This window comes from Sylvia atricapilla, chromosome 16 (assembly GCF_009819655.1).
Source record: "Sylvia atricapilla isolate bSylAtr1 chromosome 16, bSylAtr1.pri, whole genome shotgun sequence".
In the NCBI taxonomy this organism is placed as follows: domain Eukaryota; kingdom Metazoa; phylum Chordata; class Aves; order Passeriformes; family Sylviidae; genus Sylvia; species Sylvia atricapilla.
In genome coordinates this window covers 6,149,415-6,169,796 of record NC_089155.1, presented here as the reverse complement: position 1 = coordinate 6,169,796, position 20,382 = coordinate 6,149,415, and the positions used below count along the sequence as shown (strand labels likewise).

The window sequence follows — 20,382 nt, the reverse complement described above, 5'->3', positions numbered from 1 at the left end:
AGCACCATGTGCAGGACAGGCCAGCAAAAATAAAGTGCTGCCTTTTGGTGTAAGCAGTAACTGTCTGATGGGTTCTGCTGGAAAAGAAAGGCAAAGAAAACTACATAGAGGGGTAAAAAATTCACTGTATTAATTCATGGGTCACACTCAGCCAGGCAGGAGCTTTGCTAGAGGCTCGAGATGGAAGACAGCACCTTTTCCTCCTTTCCCAGCCACAATCCCATGGATGCTGCTCCTTCTGTCCTGGTCCATCCAGGCCCCTTTCCACTGCACTTGCCCTGCTGCAGGGAGGAGTTGTGCTGCTCCATATCACCCATTTCATCTCCTCAGTGCATTTCTTTTCTCCTCTTCTGTGGCCATGTGATCACTGACTGGTCTAATTGTTTCCCCGTGGTTAATTGACACCACTGTTTACCTTAGCACCCTAGAGAACAAATTGCAGAATTAAAAGTAAGTTGGTTTTAGGCTGCTTTGATTGCAAGTGAGGTTTTTTTCCCCTCATACAGACACATACAAGCAGTTATTTGTACAGCAAAGACAGGCTTTGGACTGGATCATGGGGAATACAGCACAATTCACCATCAGCAGTGTGGTTTTTCCTGCAATAAAACTTGACTCAGGGTTTTGACTCACTGTCAAATGCACAAAATATTCAAAAAATGAGGCCTTCCTTTACAGCATGGACAAAACTCAATGGGCAAAGCCAAATAACTACATGTTTACTCATCGCTTATGTTGCAGAACAATGAGTTCCTTCATGGTATGCCTTCCACAGCCCCATTCACTGTCTGTTCAGCCAGAGCATTCTGCTGCCCCTCTAAAGGGCTCTGAGCTCTTCCCTGGTGACAGCAGCACACACCAGTGTATCCAGCTTGGATACACAAAGAGATATGTCAGAATGTCACTGTATCTGCCCAGCCACACATGAAGCTCTGAACCCCTTGGCTGATTTCAGTCCATGTTGAAAAATCCACAGAAAACTCCTTAGGCTCGTCAGTCTCCCATAGCTTTCACAAAAATAGGATTTTGGTAGTGGGGAGAAAAAGCAAATAATCCACATCATGCCTTGGCTAAACTGTTCCATGACCCTGGTTCTTATTAGACACCAAAAATCTAAATGGGATTTCAAAAAGCTTCACTCCAGATTTGGGCTTATTTTAAAGCTTGGCCAGACACAAGATTCAAACATAGACAATCTTATATTTTAAGTATTTATATGTATATAAATATTTTATATTTTGAAATGTAAATTTTTATGTATGTCTATATATAAATATATATGTATGTATATATAAAAAGTTAAAATCTATTTTAAAACATCAGAATCAGCTACATTTCTCTGAAATCTGCAAGCAGTCCAACAATGAGCTAAAGTTTTTGATGGCCTGGCAAGGGCTGCACATTCCCAGAGCCCTTTTCCTTGTGTGGCTAGCTTCCAAGGGGCTTGGGAATAGTGTCCCCTACTCGAGGGACAGATATCCAAAGCCTTTCCAGATGTTTATCTTGGCAACCTCAAATTCAAAGATTAACAGGTCCCATTAGCAGTCTGGCCACATCTGGACCTTGCAGGTGGTTGCTGTGTGCAGGTGAAGAGACAAAACAGGAAAAGGTCCTGCAGGTCAGTGAGAGCATTCCACCCCTGTCCTTCAGGTGTGATGCTGGATGGTGATCCCTGGCTTTGACTGCAGTTTCATCCACGTTCCTGTGCCATCAGAGAAGCTCATGCTCTGAATGAACAGCCCGAGTGTGATGACCCAACACATGGAGAGCCACTGGGCACCCCAGCACAACCCTCGTGAGCCTCGTGCGGCTGAGCTCAGTGTTTTGGCAGGGCACATCTTCATGGATCAGGGCTAAACTGCCAGTCTCGAGTGGCACCAGGGATCATCAGCTGCACGTTCCTGGGTGTGGGACAACACCCCAGGGAGCACTGTGCTGACAGAAGCAGGATATTCTGTATCCTGACAGGAGAAAGCATTGGCTCCTCTTTCCCGCTCTTCTGTCCCATATCTAATCAAACCCCTGTGTCAAGTCTGACCCTTCAAAATTCTCCCTCAGAACACTAACTGGAATTCCAGTAGCCCTTCACCCTTGGAAGGATTTGCAAATTAGGAAGCAGCAAGGAAGCAACTGTGCAAATTCAAAGGAGACCTTGACATCTCCTGAATGAAATTCCCAATGGCAGCCGTTGTTGACCTAATTGCTGCTCTTTACTCATCAGAGCGCACCTTCCATGTCACCTACTCATCTTACGGCCTCATGTGAAGGTTCTGTGCACACAACCTGCACCCATTGAACCATGTCCATGGCCACAGGACAAAAAGGGGGGAAAGTTTAAGGAGCTGGAGGGATGTTTCAGTTCCTGTCTGTACCTACAAATCTAAGGGCACAAGGAAAATGGGTCAACTTCAAGACTGTATTCTCAGTCTTAAAGTTAACCACAAACCCACACACTCATTGAGAAATATTTACTGAAAACATAATTCCTGAAACCCAGTTTTTGAATTAGTCCATTTTTCTAATGCCTATAAATTGTGATGCCTTCATTCTCAAGGTTTATATTATAGTTCTTTTGCTTTATAAACTAACTCCAATGCCTGTCCTTGATAAATATAGATGCAATTTGATCCTATATTGAAGGGTATTTCTTTCAAATCACCCCTCTCCATTTAGCCATCCTAAAAGTGGTGCAGCCGGAACATTACAGTGTGCTGAAGAGCTACAAAATTACTTGCACAGAAATTCTTGCAATGTTTCTAACCCCAGAATTGCCACTAATGCAAGAACACAATTCGACTGAGCATTTACGGAAGCACAACAAATATCTGACTACGTGGTGCAGTTGTACAGGAGCTGAGGTTGAAACCTTCCAAATAACCAACAGGGATTTATTTGGGGAAAGGCATGTGGCTACATATTCTAAACAGCTTACACGGACTCAATCAAAACTCTTTGGCAAAGCAGATGTGCAGGCAGCCTGTCAGAGGCATGCAGGCACTATTTGATGCATAGGGAAGGCGTGCTGGATGCTGTGGGTGGCTTATATCCGACATGAGAACATTCACAGCTCGCTGCCTGGTGACACGCTGTGTCGTGCACCAGCTGGGCCTTTTGGGGTTGGTTCAGCCAGGAGCTGCAATAACAGTCCCTGTGGAACCACGAGTCAAAGACTACAGAGAATCAAGTTGGTTGGTGTTAATAGAGACACTCAAGAGCAGCTTGGGGCAATGTCCCTGCTGCTCTCCCTCCTGTCCGCAGACAGCAAGCTACTCATGCTGTGCCCAGCTGGGAAAATTGGGGCACATACACATTGGTGAGATGGTTGGGGTCGCACCCAAGCTCCCCATTCTTGACTGAAGCACCCCAATGGCTCATTGCAAGAGCACTGTGCCTGTCTAGATCTCATAGTGGGGACAGGACCAGGTCACCCTTCAGAAGGGACAGCACGCAACCTCTGCTGTCACAGGCTGGGTGTGGCAGTGTTCGTGCCCTCCCATTCCCTCTGGAGCCACCCTTACCTCCGTCCGCGTAGGTCTCGGTGCCGTAGCCGTCCTGCAGGCCATTGTTCCATGTACCCTCGTACTTGGCTCCGCTGCTCATGCTCTGCCTCGCGCCGTACCGTCCCTTAAAGCCATGGGTCCACTCTCCTCTGTAAACCCACCGTCCTTTGGTCTCGATTCCCAGGCCGTGCCTCTTGCCTTGGGACCAGTAGCCTTCGTAGGTGTTGCCGCTGGGCCACGTGTATATGCCCACCACCTCGAAGCCGTAGTTCCAGGAGCCCGAGTACTCGCCCTGGCCCTTGGGGCCGGTGCAGATGCCGTGCCCGTGGGCTTTGCCCCCCTCCCAGCCCCCGCAATAGGCGCCTCCATCATCGAAATCAAACCTGCCGCCGCTCATGGTGCCCTCCGGTGCCCCTCAGCCGGGCAGCGTTCCCAGGGGCAGCGCTCCGGGGCTCCCGCATCCCCGGAGGGAACGGGCTGGGCGCCGAGAGCGGCCGCTCCTGCCTCGCCTGGCCCGGCCGAGGGGCTGGGGCACGGGACGAGAGAGAAACTGGACGAGAGGGAGGGGAGAAGGGCGGGCCGAGCTCCAGCCCCCCCGTAGGGGCAGCGGCTCCGCGCCGGTACCTGCCCCGCGGGCACGGGCATGGGCCGCCCGGGGAGCCGCCCCCGCGGCAGAGGGACGGACGGGGGGCCCGGTCCCCGCGGCCGAGAAGGGCTGGGGGTCCCGGTCCCCGCGGCAGAGGAAGGGATGGGGGTCCCAAGCCGGCCGCTGTCCCCCGCCCGGCCGCCGCCGCCCGCCCCGTCCCGTCCCGTCCCGTCCCGCTCTCCTCCCCCGCCGGGAGAAAGGTCAGCGCTGCCCTAACAAGGCCATCGGATCCCAGGAGCTGCTCCCAAAAATAACCCCCCTGGAGCCCGGCCCCCGCCTCGGGGCCCTTTTATGAAGGAGGGGAGAGACACATCCCACCCCTCAGCCCCCGCCGTCCCCCCGCCCGGGCAGGGATCCAGGCGGAAGGGAAGAGGCTGGGAAAGTAAATGTCCTGCTTAAAATAGAGCCTGGGAAGGGGCCGGCAGCCGCTGCCCCGGCTCGTCCCGGCCGAGCCCAGCGGGATGCGGGGACGGAGCGGCGGGGGCCAGGTCACTCACACCGTGTTCGTCACCGGGCCAGAGGCAGAACACGGAGTGAGAGCACAGCCGTCACCCGAGGGCAGTCCAACAGCTCAACTCAGCCCCGCTGCTACTGCCCAAAGTGACTCTCCAGAGCTGCTGTAGGGTAATGAAGAAGGTCAATAGTAGCCACTATCCCTCTCTCCCAAACAACAAACTTCCCAAATTTCCTTCTGTTTAACGGCCAGCAGCATAATTCAGTCTGCGTGTGGAAAAGATCACAGACCAGTTGCAGACACACAGAGTAGTGACGGGACGCCTTGTGTGTAATAATGTCATCAAATACAGATGGCAGAGGACTGAAAGACCAGGTAACAGGCTGATCCAAGCCCTCTCTTCTCCAGCACACCCATCCCATTCCTAGAGACACTGTCCCACCAAGACCACAGAGAAATGAACCCTCCCTTACTGACCACCACGCTGAGAAGCCACAGGGTGTTATCAGCCCTTCCAGGGGAGATCCCAAAGCCCCACCAAACTCTGGGGCAAAGCTCTGCAACAGACAGTGGTGGACTCGGTTTTTTCAACTTTCAGCCTCCTCATCAGCACTTCTAGGAAGAAAAGGTACAGAGGAACCACACAATACATGACTGGAAGAGAAGCTGTGTATGCACGGCACATAAACACAGAACACCTGCAGGCACAGGTGAGAAGGAACCAAGTTAGAAAGTTAATTACAAAGGGCTTCACTTTTATTCAGCCACAAGAAGGAATTGAGCTCTTTGGTAACGGACTCCAACATGACTCAGAAGTGCCACTTGGCAGATCCAGCCCTCTAAGCCTTCTTTAAAAAAAAAAAAAACTGAAATTGGTTCAAGTTAAATTTTTTTTGTTGTTTTAAACTTTTAGACTACTTAGGCAAGTTTTCAAGGTTCTTGCTGCATGATTAAGGGCCATAAATTCACATTTTCGCAAAGCAAAACCAGAAGGTTTTGCTCTATGGTTTCTGCGAAGACCAAAACATCTGAAAACTTGTGGTAACAGAAGAGAAAGCGTTAAGGCAGCGGTTGCAGCAACTCATGGTCTATTCCATGGTGTTCCAGCACTTATGAGCCCAAAGATGTCGCAACTGTCCCAAGAAGATGCCAAGTTCAGGACTATGTAATTATTTACTTAGCAACTTTTCCTAATTACACAGCACAGTTGTGAACTGATTGCACACTTTGTTTAAACATTAATAACTTATGCAGATTTTGGCATTTGAAGAGGTTTTGTTGACCGCCAAACCCACACAAACTTCAGAAACCACTGACAGTCTGTGTGCACAAAGGCACCACACAGAGCTGCTCTTATTTCTTCGTTTTGGCAGAAAAATTCCCATTCTCCCCGAAGAGTGAGCCTGCTGCAGCAGCCAGCCCCAGCCTGGGGCTGACCTCTAGTGGCATTACTCGTGTCCCTTCCCAGTCAGCACCAGCTCACATTTTTCTACTCTTTTTACATCTCCTGGACTTCAACCCACTTTAACACAGTACTGACAGTGCAATCCTAAACCCTGTAGTACAAGTTTGTTGTCACTAATGAATGAAATGGTAAAATCAGTGCAGTCTTGAAAGGCACTTTCAGCCCCACAACAGTGCTGTGGTTGGAGTCTGCATTTGAGAACAGTTAAGAATAATTATTCAAGAAATAAAGTCATTCTGCACTTTGTAGTCCAGTTTTGTAGAAAACAGTTACCAAAAAAATTGTCTTGAGTTCAGAACACAGGTGACAGAAATGCAGTTATTGCAGAGCATGGAATGAGGCATGGGACCCAGGTATGTTCTGCACAGTGTAGGGGACACTTCAGAACTGTCAAAAAAGGTAAACTGACATGGCACTTGTTCTAAGACCAGGTGCTGACATAGAAATTGCAAAAAAAAAAAAAAAAACCCAAGATTAACACCAAATGATTTTGCACTAAAATGTTTGTCTCCATTCCTTCTCCACATCTTACACGTTATAAAATAAAATAAAATAAAAGATGAACCAAACACAACTTTTCTCATCCTCAACAAATTGTATTATTTGATGGGATGCTCCTTTGGTAGACACATAAAAGAGGCACTGTGCTGATGCACCCTGTGTGTGGAGAGCTGCTTGCTTCTGAAGCAGGAAATTCCAGGAGAATGCAAAGCTGGACAAGGCAGCTAAAGTGAGGACGGTTTAGCAAGACTGGAGTGGAGACACAGTGCTCAAGATTTCCCTACAACTGATTCAACTGTTCAGTCTATGGGTTTTAATGCTTGTAGGAAGGGTAATACTTGGTCTTAATAAGCAGGCTAAAAAAGAAGCTAAAAAAACCCCAAAACTGAGTGTAGGAATTAAGACCACTGAAACCAGCAAATTCTGGTTTGGTCACCATAATAAATACAGTGAGCAGAGGCCATGGCCTCACTTTTCCTTTGGTTAACCACAGCAGCAACTCCCCTAAAGAATGCAGGGTGTTTCTCTTGCAGACAAGTCTCTAAGGCCTGTTGGAAATGCAATAAAAGGTTTGCTTTCCACTTTTCCAGTAACAGTACCTAGGGGAGGGTAGGAGATGGCCACACTCCTTTATGAAATAAAATCAGAGGCACAAGCATCCAAAACCACAAGCCTGAGTCTTACAACCTGAGGTCAAAGTGATTTCTCAGGAGCTGAATGACACCAGGTGTCCCACAAGAAGAGCTCTAATCTCCAAGCACTCTAGGGACTCCTCTCCAACAAAGCAAAAAGAGGATTTTGGAAACAAAGTAGAATTAAGTGTTGGGTCTCTTAAGTACAGGCAGGTATGCTCTAGGTTTGTTTATCACATCTATTCCAAGCTTAAATTATAATGATGAAACTAAACTGTTTGTCCAGCTTAAATAATCAACATCAGCTGAGATGCAAAGAAGTGTTTTTATTGCAAGCACAGTGAGCAGGGAGTGGGTTGCATATTCACATGATGTGCCTGAGGGCAGATTTAAACCAGCCACCCTTCTGGTTTCAGTGCTCCTTGCTGTCAGGTGTACATCATTTCTGCCATGTGAGACATTTTCTTTGGAATATACAGGTAATACTCCATGTATCCCGACAGATCTTCAATTGTCACATCATCCACAAAGGCCCTGGCTTGCTCAGAGCAGGAGCGTGGAGAACTTGAGGGAGTTCTTGACAGCAAAGGCTGGGAGTGATCCTCAGAAACCGTTCTATCAGGTGCCAGCGGGAGGGTGTTCTGCAAGCCAGAGAATTTGTACACTTCCATATCTTGCCACAGTTTGCACTGACAGGCTTTATCTGCACATGCACACGGCTCACTGGTGTTCAGCCTGGACATAGACTGGAAGTCAGAAAGCTCTGTAGTCTTTAGGCTTGTTTTGGACACTGGAGAAGCTGCAGCTGAAGAGTTCTCCTGTGGGATCTCCGATGTCAACTGTGCAACACAAACTCCCAAAGACTCATCGGCTCCCTTCTGGCCAACGTCCGGAGCCACGCTGCAGCGTTCGTGTGCACCAGCTTCCTTTGGGACTGGCATCCCAAACCCACTGCTGTCCTCCTGGGCATCAGCCTGGCTCTTCTGCACCAGCTGGCTGCATGTGGAGGGTGGTTTTGCGCTGCAGTGGATAAACTTTGGAGGATGAAGAATCGGAGACTTGGAACGCCTGCGACGCTGGGTTCTCACAACTCCTCTCGAGGGCTTCTTCACAGACCTGTCAGGGAAAGACACAAAGGGAATGTAAATTCACCAAAATACTTATAGCTGGGTTATAAGTAACACTGGCAAAATCTCTCCTGCTTTTATTTTACATGCATGAGCTTTAGGTTTCGAGTATTTGCTCAGGGTATTCTGCTGTCTTGGAATTTGACTTTGTTCTAGACAAGGAGGTATATACAATATAAAAGGAACACTACAGAAATGCATCTCAGAGAGTGGGTTTTAAGGTCAGAGAATGAGAAAAGCATGTGAGACATGACAAAATCTCTACAAGAAGGACAAAGCACAAGAAAATAACACAAAACTAATGAATCAAGGGCAAAGGATGGTTTTGTTCAGTTGAGCATGAAGTTCTGCTGAGATACTCTAGAAACCAATCCTTTATTTTAATCTAGTTCCCAAGGCACAATGACAGCTTCTGCAGTGTCAAACGATTGAAAGAGATGCATTCTTGATTGTCTGATTCAAAACCAGCAGCTCAAATTTGCATTGACAAATATCTATGTTTAGCCACTATAAGTGACCAGCATTTCCTTTCACTTCATGCAATTGTAAAGAATAGCAGTCATATATGAAGAGAAAAAGGTGCAGTATTTTTAAAAGTGCTTTGGTAAAGACAACTCAGGTCCCTTGTTTAGAGGGGCACCAACTAGAAACTGTCTACTTAACATTCCTTTTCAGTGCAGTATCATTTGAAATAGTCTGATAATCCCAAGCTTCTCTTACCCATGCCAGGTTTCCTTAGAAGCACACACATTCTTAGGTTTGGTTTCATCTGCTACTGTTCTAACTATTGCTCTGGGACTTGACCCATCACCCACAGAGAGAGAAGTGGTACATCTGTGAGAGACAGAATGAAGAGTTAACAGCCTACACTGGTTAGCGTTATGATTATGAAAATAACTCCTTGTGCATCTTCTTTCCCAGAAAATATTGCTCCAAATCGTTTAGAATATGTCTTAAAAGCCCCAAATCAGAGGGATGAGTGTTGACACGCTCCTATCTCCAAGGTTTGTACAACAGACCCTTTGACCAAGAGACGCAGCTCCACTGCAGAGCCAACCCCACGTGTCAGTGACAAACACACACAATGACCAAATTTCAGCTTCCCAGGAGAGGGGAGGGCAGAAACACCATCCCTGAAGAAACACTTCTCTTTTTCCAGAGACAAATAAGCCATTCTTTCCTAAAAATAAATGTTCTTTGGACATAAATAGACTTTGTTTAGCTGAAGAACACTTAAGCCTCTGTCTCAGATAGCCTGTCAACATAAGCTAAAACTCTTCATACTCCTGCAAGTTGAATCATTTGAGCCACAGAGTTGTGTCAGACCTTCAGCTTCTATTTAAGGCAGGGGCCTTAGTAGATTTACTAAATTTTCTTGTGCTATGAATTCGTTCCACACTCCATTTTGAAGGACTCGCAATAACCTGAGAACAATTTCCTCAAGCTGTGACTTCACATACTACACTGGAAGTCCCAAGGAAATTATTTTCCAAATCCTATGCTAAATTAGTTTGTAAACAGGATGAATTCCCTGAAAAGTGAAAATAAGTCACCACACACTCATCTAGGATGGGGTTAAGAGAATCCAAACTATTCATCAAACTAATTTCCATTTAAAAGACAATGAATACAGAACACAAGATCAAAAGCCACCAGGAAAAACTCCAAAGTAATCAAATATGCCCAGGCAGAGGATAGCACTAGAGATACTGAGGAAATGAGAGGATTAATTACTAATGAGTTTAATGACCTAAACAAAAGATAACTTTAGAAGCCCATCTACTCACAACCTCAGCTCTGTGGTAATTCTAGTTAGCACCTTGATGCTGCCTTACCTACCCTTCCATTTCAGTGACAGTGTAATCACATCACTCATAACAGCTTGTGGGACCCCAGATTCTACAGGTAATATGCAGTGGTGCACATTTGTCAGCAGAAAAAAACATTCTATGGAAACCTTCCTTAATTTAATTTCAGGTAAAAAATATCATTCCCAACAGAGAAGACATGTTGCTTGTGCTCTGTACCTGGGCCAGTGAAGTTATGTGCCATGTGTCAGAGTTTCACATACCAAGACAACACAAAAGCATTCTTTCCCATTTAGTGATTTTGGTTATAAATAGGAATTTTGTGACAGCAATGAAAATAGTTTGTGTGGGATCACACACTGAATCCAACACTCTCCCTTACTGACACAGAAAGAAAGTTTCTCTCCTGGGAAAAGATGTGATTTTATTTTCATGACAGGCCTTCAGAACCATGGCAATACGCTAACTTCAACAGCAGACTCTAGTCCTGTGGACTCTAGTACTGGTAACCTCTGGCAGCCAGATTCATGCCAAAATTCATTTCAAGCACATGGTCAGCTGATCATGATTGTGAGCTTTCTTTCAAACGTGCTGCAAGCTGACAGCAATCAAACAATTTACAATTCCTTAAGAAGCGCAGTCTGCAGGTAGTGAATTCATTTCAGTCTAACTACATGAAAGCTTTCTGTGCCTAACCTTTTGCAATTACCTCATTCTCTCAAATTTCACAGCAAGGGTGTTCCCTTTGAGTCCATTTGTAAGATGTTAAGTCTGTGCCTCCCTGTGGTGTTACTCCCAGCTGTGTCAACTCTCAGCTTTTTGAATGCTGTCTGCAGGCTTTCCTCTTCTCCATCCTTAGCTTCTGATTTCATCATTGGGATGGCCAGAAAGTGATGAAATTACCATGTACTGCTAGAAACAGAAAAAAGACACATGAAAATAAGGGCCAAATCCTTGTTAAAAAATCAGTTGCCCAGCAGCACCATAATACATGAAAATAAACTCCAAATAGCACAATGAGCACACAAAGCTGAGGTCATTCTAGTAGAACATTTTTGAAAGCTGACTCAGAACAAGCTTTATGATACCCAAGAATGAAACAAACAGTCTCTTGTACAACTGTAGGTGAATTAACAATTCAAAGTCAAATTTAGTGTCAACAGCATCTTGCACATTAAGGCCAGCCAGACTCTTCCACTTGTCTTACAGTGCTACCAGAATAATTGTAGAAGAGGTGAAAGTGAGAGGAAGAACAACACTATAGAAATAGTCAACCTTCTACACTCTTCTTTCTAAATTTGGGACTCAGTGTTACACACACTTAAAAAAAACCCAAACCAGGAGATTTTTCTTCAACACAGAAAAAGTTTTAAGCCAAACAAAACTTTTTGACCTTATGTCTAGGTCCCAGCAAGAGTTATACAGTCCTATCAGAACACGGTTATTATGGTTACAAATAGCTCTTAAAAACTTAAGTAGCAGATCAGCTTGTGAAACAACAATACAAATGCAAACAAATACAAAAAGCAATCAGGACAACAACCCGCTAAAAAGATGAGATCCAAAAACTGCCTGATGTATTTTTTTTTTCATCTACCCTGGCCATCATTTAGTCTACCAACAACAGATCTCAATCTTTCTAAATTTGATGCACTTTGGGTTTGCTGGAGGTCAGGACTGCCCAGTCCTGTTTAACATCTTCATTAATGATCTGGATGATGTGGCACAGTACCCTCACCACATCTGCTGATGTCACCAAACTGGGATGAGTGGCTGAAACACCAGCGGGACCTCAACAGGAACCCCACGAACTTCAGCAAAGGGAAGTGCAAAGTCCTGCACAAGCTTTTTCTGTAGCAAGGAAAAGAACTCTCTCTTCACGAGACCTTTTGGCTGTAGCTCTGTAGCTCATGCAGAGGGACAGGAATCTCTGTTCCCTCATTCCAGTTGGGAGGTGGCAGCGCTCCCCAGTGCTGCTCTGGCTGCTCACCGTGCTGTGATTTCACCCGGATTGCAGACAGCTATTATGACACACACACAGAAGGATAATGTATCATAAACAATTTCAAGGCACATGGTGTCCAATGAGTCAAGAGAGGGAGTAAACAGGAGAGGAAGAAGCTTAAACACTGACAACATGATGCTCATCTGAGCAGGTTACTATTTCATATATCTCTTAGACAAATATTACTACTCTGGTGAAACAGATGGTCTCCGCTTTATTTCTGGGTCCCCAAGTCAACCTCATCTGATTCTTTAAAACGAAAAAAAAATTCAGGCTACGTAACTTTGGTTTTTTTAAACAACAAACTTCTGTATTACATAACCTTAGCAGGAAGATGAAGTAAAAACTTTTAAAGTCACTGTACAGCACTCAAAACAGAGTACCAGGTTTTAAGCTAAATATTTTATCATGCTACCCTTCATCACCGGCACCACAACCCTCAAACAGCGCAGAATTTATTCAGATAGAAGTCTCACTGGGTGATAACAAAGCATAAGATTAAGCATTTAGATGCACGAGCCAACTAGCACACACGTAAAAAAAAAAAAAATCAATTACTGTGAAAACCAGCTAAAGTTTACCGTATCAAAAAACACACCTGAAACTTACGGTTTTTTACGTCCCAGGAAAATACAGACCTTTCCTTTTCCATTTTACTTTCGGCTGTTTGGCAGCACCAGCGGAGCGCAGTGCCGCTCAGCCAGCGCCGCTCCCGCGGGGACGAGGCCGGGCCCCTCCATCCACTGCGGCCTCAAGGGACGGCCACAGTCCCAGGGGGCAGCACACGGGCCGCGGGACCACAACTTTTATATTTGCTGCTTTAGTTTCATATTTTTTAAAATTGTACATTTTTAACCGCTCGGAGTTCCCCCCCCCAGCCTTCCCGCCCGCAGTCCGGGGATCCCCAGCAGCCCCCGCCGCTATCCAGCTCCGGGGCTCGGCCGTGACTCAGCACGGCCCCGCGCCCCCGCCGGGCTCCCCCAGCGCCCTCCGCCCGCACGAGGGGACCGGCGGCGGGAACCGCGCGGGAAAGTCCCGCCGCGGGGACACGACGGCGCCCACCGGCCCCCGGAGGGAGCAAAGGGAACCCGCGCAGGGGAACCGGGATGGGCACAGCGATAGGGACGAGGCTGTTCCCGGGGCCGGGCCCGCACTCACCGCGCTCCGGGGCCGGGCCCGGCGCCTCCCGCCGCCCCCGGAACCGCCGCCGCTCGCGCACGCGCACCCGGCGGGCGGGCGGGGCCGGGGCGCGCCCCCGCGGGCGGTGACGTCACGTCCTGTTGTGCTGCGCGCCCCGGGCAGGCGGGCGGTGGGTGAGTGGCGGCCCCGGGACCCCGGCAGCGGCCGTGCGCGGCTGGAGGGCTCCCCGGGGGCGGCTGAGGGGCCGGGGGCAGCGGAGGGGCCGCCGCGGGGTTTCCCGGCGGGGCGGCGGGGGCGGCCCCGGGGCAGGTGGCGGAGCGGGGCCGGCGCTGCGCTGGCGCGGCCGTGGAGCCTCGGGCGGGCGCGGGCAGAGCGGGCCCGCCTCAGGCCTGGCGCTGCTCCCGGCCCCGCGCCCGTGCCAGCCGCCGTGCAGCGCCGGGCAGCGCCTGGCCGCCCCCGCTCTGCTGCCGAGGAGTGGAAGGCTCGGCAGGGATCTGAGCCAGGGGTGAAATGCCGGAGGAGTGGGCACAGAGGGGAGAGTCAGGCTTTGCTCTGGGGACCGGACCAGAGGCCACGGGCACACGCTGAAACGCTGTCTGAGCGTGAGGAAACGCTTTTCCCTGAGGGTGGCTGAGCACGCGCTGCGCAGGTGGCTCTGGAGTTTTCTTCCTTGGGATTATTCAAAGGCTGCCTGGACGTGGTTCTGGGAAACCAGCTTGGGGTGGTCCTGCTTGAGCAAGGGAGCTCCAGAGACCCCTGCCAACCTAAACTATTCCATGACTCCTGGAACCTTTCTGAAGCCTTGCTACAGGTGCCATGCTCACAGCTCAAAGTTACGCGGCTTGCCAGGGTATTCCCCCATTGATAAAAAGGCACTTCGATATTTTTGACGCAGGCTGTGATTGTTCTGAAAAACTCTAGACTTTTGGAGTTCACAGTGAGAAGCCCAGGGCAGGCCTGACTGGAAGACAGTGAGATTGCCCACAGCAGAACGAGCACCCATCAGGTGTCAGCCAGTTTGGTACAGACCATCTGTGTTCAGACCTCAGTATCAAATCCCAATTTCTGTGTTTCAGTTTATTCTATATGGCACGATTGGTTACCCACTGAGAACACATCAATGGACTTGGAAGCTAAAGATGAAGAGGAGGAGAGTCTACAAACAGCATTCAAAAAGCTGAGAGTGGATGCAGCAGGGTAAGTGAGCAACAAAAAAGGAAATGTAATTTGTCAGGTTTTCATTATATATTTTGGGGTTTTTCTATTGTTTTACATTTGCAAAAGAAAAAGTCATTGGTGAAAGATTCTTTGCACTCCAGGGTTCTTCGCTGTCTCTAAACTGCATCACTTTAGATGAAATATAGTCATTATAACTGTCTAATATGCAAAGCAGTACTTTATTACAGAGTGGTTTTGACTAATATCCAACTGAAATAAGACAGTGCATGGAAACATGAAAAGACTCACCTGAAGCAGTGAATCCACTTTTAACTGTCGTAGTCACCTTGTGTGATGGAGAATTTGTTTGTCTGTTCCTATAAACACTGCTGTCTGCAGCCACATTATAAGCCTTCATTTAGTGTACAAAATTTTGCTCGGAAGGCATCTGGACAACAGCACCAACACCTCACTGGGGAGCGCAGCTTCACTGGGAAGGGTCAGGCTAAAAATGAGCTCTGAGCGTTTCTGATTTCAGGGGATTTTGTGGAGTGAAATGTCTGCAGACATTCTTACACTAAAAACTTAGTAAGATACCGAGGGTGCTGCTAATATCTAGTGTAAGAGCTGGTAAAATTATGCAGTCTTACACTGAGACAGTTCACTTCAAGTCTTTTGCGAATTTACTAACACAGGAGGAAGTTTTGTGGTGACAGTGTTACCTTGTGAATTCATCCCCACAACCATCAACACTGTGAATTCAGGGCTTGCTCTGCATGGGGAAATATATTTTGCTTTGCTACTCGTTCCCTATACTTCAGGAAGTCTTCTGAGCAATGTAGAAAAAAATAGCTGTTCTCTATCAAGGAATTATGGTTATTAATCATAGCACTTTTGATGTAGTACCACTGGCAGACTGTGTGGGCTTCTGGTTGATTCCTGATGACATCTTAGGCATAAAAAGATCTTGTTTTGCAGGCATATGTTGTGAACAGCTCAAGTCTTGTGACTAATCCATTAGAATCAACTTTGGGCTCTTTGCTAGAATTTCAGCCTCATTTCTCACAATTTCCCGTGTTCCAAATCACACCTGCAGCCGTAACTATAAATACAGGTTCATGTGCTGAGGCATTTATGTTTATCATCTAGACCTCCAAGGCCAGATGCTTTTTTCATTCCATTCTTATCTCAAAAATTTAATGAGAACTAAATAAATCTGTAATTTGTTCCTTGGCTGTTGTATCTCACACACTTCTCCACCAACTCCCCCTCAGCCTGCTGCTCCAGGTGCCTGACTTTGCATTTCAGAGGAGCAGGAGACTATCTTTAGTGACTATTGTCTGACAGGAACGTTTGGAACCTGAGTTTACATTCCTTTAATGCGTCATTTTAGTGCAAATAGGGCATGACATCAACCTCTGGGCATTTTGGCTGCCTTTCATTTCATCTCACCTATCTTTAGCCACATAACAAGGTCAGTATAGTAAGAGGGGTCAGCTGAATCTCTTTAAGGCCTTGTTTCTACCTACTGACCACAGAAGGAGTCAATGCAGCAAATCTGCTGGGCTTAGCTGAGCATGCAAAGCACACAGGCTGAGTGTGGGCCTCTGGAGCCATATGTTCAGGCATTCCTGTGATGTGGCATTTCCCTTTTTACCCAGATGTATTGCAGCTCTGGCCGTGGGCGACGGGACCATTCTCAGAAGCACGACAAGAGCAGCCATGGATGGAGCCAAGCAGCAGGCTGTCAGCTCCAAGGAGGCGTGGCATGGGTAAAACATGACACATTGAACACTTGCAGGCTGCTTTCAGTGCCGGTTGTTGTTAATAAGTTGCTTCAGGATATCTTTCCTTTCTATCCCAAAATGTTTCCATGACTTTTGTGTTGTTCTTAAGGGGATTTCTTCAAAGTCTTTAAAAACAATTTTTCATCTTCTCTTAGAGAGAGCTCCCAAAACATTATTTTCTGTTGATTTCATCAGTAATACTTTTCTGAAAGTCTTAAACCTTTGCAACCCCCTCTTATCTCACTCTTGAGTTGTTTTATTACTTTTGAAGTGCCTGGATATTCAGTGTGACTCTGCCAGCAGCTCCAACTGATCCAGGCTCTGCATTGCAATTCAGTTTGGAATGACAGAGTATCATTTGCTTAAGGCAGAAGATTTGGGGGGAAGCACCTTGAAAAAGAAGACTTGGGGGGAAGCACCTTGAATAAGAGTTCCTTGTATGTACCTTTCCTTTGGGGGAACCTGAGTTTCTTCAGAGCCCTCCACGTTTTCTGTCAGAGATTGTAAGTGACCAATCATCTGGTATTTCCAAGCAGAAAAATAATCTAGTAAAATGTTTTTAATCACATTTTAGAGCTTACTGAGCTGCAGTGTAGATTCTGGAGTTACCCACTTGCTCACCTGTTGAACCCTGCAGGTGTGTGAGAAAGCCTTCCCGAGGATCAGCAAGGGTCCCGCGGCGCCGGCGCTCCAAGTCTCCGGTCCTGCACCCTCCCAAGTTCACCTATTGCAACATGAAAGCCAACAGCCAGCTGAAACACAAACCCCAGGCAGACACTTCGAAGGGTGTCATCAGCTCAGATGTTTTTGTCCCAGCAGAACATGGTACGAAGGATGGGCAGGATTCTCACCTTGAGGCCAGTAACGACAGAACTGAACCGCTGGAAGCTTTCACCGCCGAAGAGCCTTTGCAGAAGCACGGGGAGAATTGTCCTGCTCTCTCCTCATCCTTTGAGAACAGCTTGTGTTCTAAGCAAACCTCAGATTTCCAGTCCTTATCCATGCTTAGCAACAGCAGGCAGTGCCCTTGTACGGACAAGAAGTGCCAGTGCCAGCAGTGGCGCACCATGGAGGTGTACTCCTTCTCCGGGCTGCGCAGCGTCCTGTCCGAGTGCGAGAAGGCCGTGCTGGGAGTCCATGCCCACTCCCTGCACAGCAGAGCTCCCTCTGGGACAGCCTCTGCAAGCTCTCCCAGGTCTTGTTCTGAGCAAGCTCGAGCCTTTGTGGATGACGTGACTATTGAAGATCTTTCGGGATACATGGAATATTACTTATATATTCCCAAGAAAATGTCTCACATGGCGGAGATGATGTATACTTGACTGTGAGCGAGAGAGAATCCTGGAGCGGAGTTTGTTACAATGGTTGGGCTAATTGCCTTGTCAGTGCCATGTTTTCACTGTTGTGTGTTTGATTAAATGTTTCTTTGCCTCATACAGTTTAGTTTTCTAATAAAATGAAAAATTAAATATAGTTTCTGAGCTTAGTTCTGCAAAGAATGCACTAAAGTCTCTGAAGACCTTAACAAAAGCACACTAGATCAAATGAGCTCTGTTTGGTTTTTGGTTTGTGCTGTGGATATTGAAGCTCTGTATGCTGTTTTCACTATGTTTTGGGAAAAAACCAAACAAAACCAAAAAACATTTAGGTTTTTTTCCTGATATTTTGAAGTGTTTGGAATGTTCATTCTTAATGTATCTCAGTACTTAGAGAAAAGTTTCACAGCTACTGTTCCATCCTCCTTATCCTGCTTTAGAGAAAAGGATGAGAAGGCATTCAGCATTTTGGATAGGATGAATCTCCTTTCCTTGAACACTAGCTGGCTCCTTGTTTAGTTGGATCAAGTTGTGAATGCTTCTTCCATACAAATTTTTTGAGAGGTCCAGAACGTGCAGGTGTGTACTTGGACCCTTCCTTAATCTAACTTGCTCACTCTTAAGCAGTTCTATTTTTCTGCAGATAAGTGAAGCTCTTAGAAGAAAAAAAAATATATTTTGTTATTTGTGCTTTACAGATGGAGTAATTTAGTGAGGAGTGACGCAGGCTACCAGGGTTTTTTTGGGCTGTGCGGTCTCAGAAGTGGAGAGGGTGGAACCATCTATACAGGATGTTTCTGAGCACATCTGATACACAAAGTGGTGTGGAAAGGGGGTGAACAAGGTGTGTGTATCATCCTGACTTTGTGCTGTAGAGCTATGACATTCCTGCTGGTTGAAAATACTGCAATAAAAAATTCTGTTGCCGACACTTGCATTAATAAATGTTTGTCAAAACCCAGCAACTTAAAGTCTGAATAATTTGACTTGCATTCATCTTCCCTCAAGACCTTTGTATTTAAAAAAAAGTAACAAAATTCTGGTTTCAGTGTCTGCTGTACATGTTCAGCAACGATGTCTGAGTGAAGTACTGTAATTTTTTATTACATGCTGAAAAATGAGTGGTCAGCAAGGCAAGGAGTCACAAGCAATTGTGTAAAAATAGATGAAAAGCAGATGTGGACAGTTGGCCGTGTATTCTGTGCTGGAGAAGGCTCAGACATTCTAGATGATAATCACTGTAGATTTTGTTCTCACCATCCCTAAAGTTTCTAAGTCCAGGAAGCTGAGATTTAAAATCCAAATAAGTAAACATAAGAATACAACTAAAATTAATTTTGCTCTCAAGTTTCATGCATATATTTAGCATTCAGTGTTTGCTCTTACTCAAATTAAATGTAACTAATTTCCACATTTTCTCATGTCACCTCCCTCTTCCAGCACTATCCTGCAATACCCACACACACTTTGGGATTTCTCCACTTCCCCTTCTTTCTCCCTACAGAAAATCTGGTATCATATGTACTTGGCTTTTAAACACAAATATTTAGTACCAGTTATCTTTGCTGCTGCTATTTTTTGAAGAGTGTTTCTGTTTCAGCAGAGGGTATCTGCTCCTATTTTTATTCATGTTTTGGTTCTGTGCCCTCTTTAAAACCATGGGAATTGTTGCTAGACAGAGGGTTTTCCCCCTTTTAACAGTTTCCTTGCCTCTTGGCATCCAGAATCCGTGTGTATGGAGCTAAGGCACAGCTCTTCCACATGCACAGAAAAGGTTATTGAAGCCTGGTGTTGGTTATCCCCACTCCTCTCTGCATCTGGAGCGTTGGGAAGGGGCACAGCAAGGCCCTTCTGTAGAAATGTGGAGTGGCAGCCTGATCAAGGTCACCTTGGGGCAGTTTCTGCTGTGCTGCTCTTTAACAAAGTGTGCAGAACCCCGGGAAGTGTCTGGGCTGGTGTTACATAAACCCAGTACGGACTGACAGCCTTGGAAGGGCACGTTTTCAGTTGTGGAGCAGCACAATGTGCCACAGACCTGCTGTGTCCAGGGAGAGAGGGGAACTGGGGGAAATTACAGTGGTTAAACCAGTCCAAGATATAACCTGAGGGCTGAGAAGTGAATTGAGGTTGCCAGAACGCCAGGTGGGAGGGAAAAGCCTGAAAACAGGTTCTGAGGGCACACTTTCATATTGTCCTGTGGAGGACTGGAAACTGCTAGTGAGGGAGGAAGGAAAAGGGGAAAAAAGACAACAATTCAGTCGTTATTTTTCTGCCTGAACCACTATTTTTGCTAGTGTTTAAGCACATCTAGTGATGCCTGTGGCAGAGCAAGGGCAAATATTTTGGTTCTTAACTGCAATTGTGAGGTTTGCAGCAAATGTACTGGAACATTTCTGCTGACATTTGCACAGCACAAACCATCCCCCTGGGGGTGAATGACAGGCCCTAAGAGAGGCCCAAACTTACTGTTTCCATCAAAACCTTCTCAGTTCAGCTCATCCATATCACTCTGATAACGCAGTGACTTCTTTTTGCTGCCTGCCTGAAACCTCAGGGTTTTTTTGAAAACTGCAGTTTCTCTGGGAGTGCCTGCACAGCACCTTTAGCTTGATTGATGAATAGAGATGCCCTGGTACAAACAGTGCTGAATGAAGCCCTCTTGCTTCCAGCTGCTGCTGTACCTGCCCCAACAAGCCTGGGGGACTTTTAATGTGTGTGAATGTGCTAGGATCTGTTCCCAGTCAACCTACAGAATATGTCTGAAATGTTCTGAGAAAGCACCAGTGGACTTGCAGTGCTCCCAGGACTTTCCTCTAATCAGATCCCAGCTCTCTCCTATCTCA

General features: G+C 46.7%; 3 protein-coding genes across 9 annotated transcripts in view; 1 reads left to right on the top strand and 2 right to left on the bottom strand.

The window, feature by feature from the left end:
* Positions 1-4,253, bottom strand: part of JPH2 (junctophilin 2) — a 31,980-nt gene extending 27,727 nt beyond the window's left edge. The window contains exon 1 of the mRNA XM_066330637.1: positions 3,519-4,253. Within this exon, the coding sequence (XP_066186734.1) occupies positions 3,519-3,897 (379 nt within the window). The 5' untranslated portion in view covers positions 3,898-4,253. The remainder of the gene's footprint in view (positions 1-3,518) is intronic.
* A 3,251-nt stretch (positions 4,254-7,504) lies between these two features.
* On the bottom strand, positions 7,505-13,389 carry OSER1 (oxidative stress responsive serine rich 1). 6 transcript variants are annotated; one of them, XM_066330631.1, is made up of 4 exons: positions 13,297-13,389; positions 10,930-11,042; positions 9,046-9,160; positions 7,505-8,314 (listed from the first exon to the last, which is right to left on the bottom strand). In XM_066330631.1, exons 2-4 carry the CDS (start codon positions 11,006-11,008, stop codon positions 7,627-7,629), a joined length of 882 nt encoding a protein of 293 aa, XP_066186728.1. In that variant the 5' UTR covers positions 11,009-11,042; positions 13,297-13,389; the 3' UTR covers positions 7,505-7,626. The 6 variants fall into 6 exon arrangements, with proteins under 6 accessions (XP_066186728.1, XP_066186727.1, XP_066186730.1 ...); XM_066330630.1 differs by having other exon boundaries at positions 10,930-11,045; positions 13,297-13,382; XM_066330633.1 differs by lacking the exon at positions 13,297-13,389 and adding an exon at positions 12,777-12,894 and having other exon boundaries at positions 10,930-11,045.
* A 414-nt stretch (positions 13,390-13,803) lies between these two features.
* LOC136368431 (oxidative stress-responsive serine-rich protein 1-like) lies at positions 13,804-18,504 on the top strand. Of its 2 annotated transcripts, none has more exons than XM_066330628.1 (4): positions 13,804-13,927; positions 14,355-14,475; positions 16,098-16,208; positions 16,861-18,504. In XM_066330628.1, the coding sequence occupies exons 2-4, from the start codon at positions 14,399-14,401 to the stop codon at positions 17,543-17,545; spliced, it is 873 nt and encodes a 290-aa protein (XP_066186725.1). In that variant the 5' UTR covers positions 13,804-13,927; positions 14,355-14,398; the 3' UTR covers positions 17,546-18,504. The 2 variants fall into 2 exon arrangements, with proteins under 2 accessions (XP_066186725.1, XP_066186724.1); XM_066330627.1 differs by lacking the exon at positions 13,804-13,927 and adding an exon at positions 16,591-16,726.
* The last annotated feature ends 1,878 nt before the right edge of the window (positions 18,505-20,382 follow it).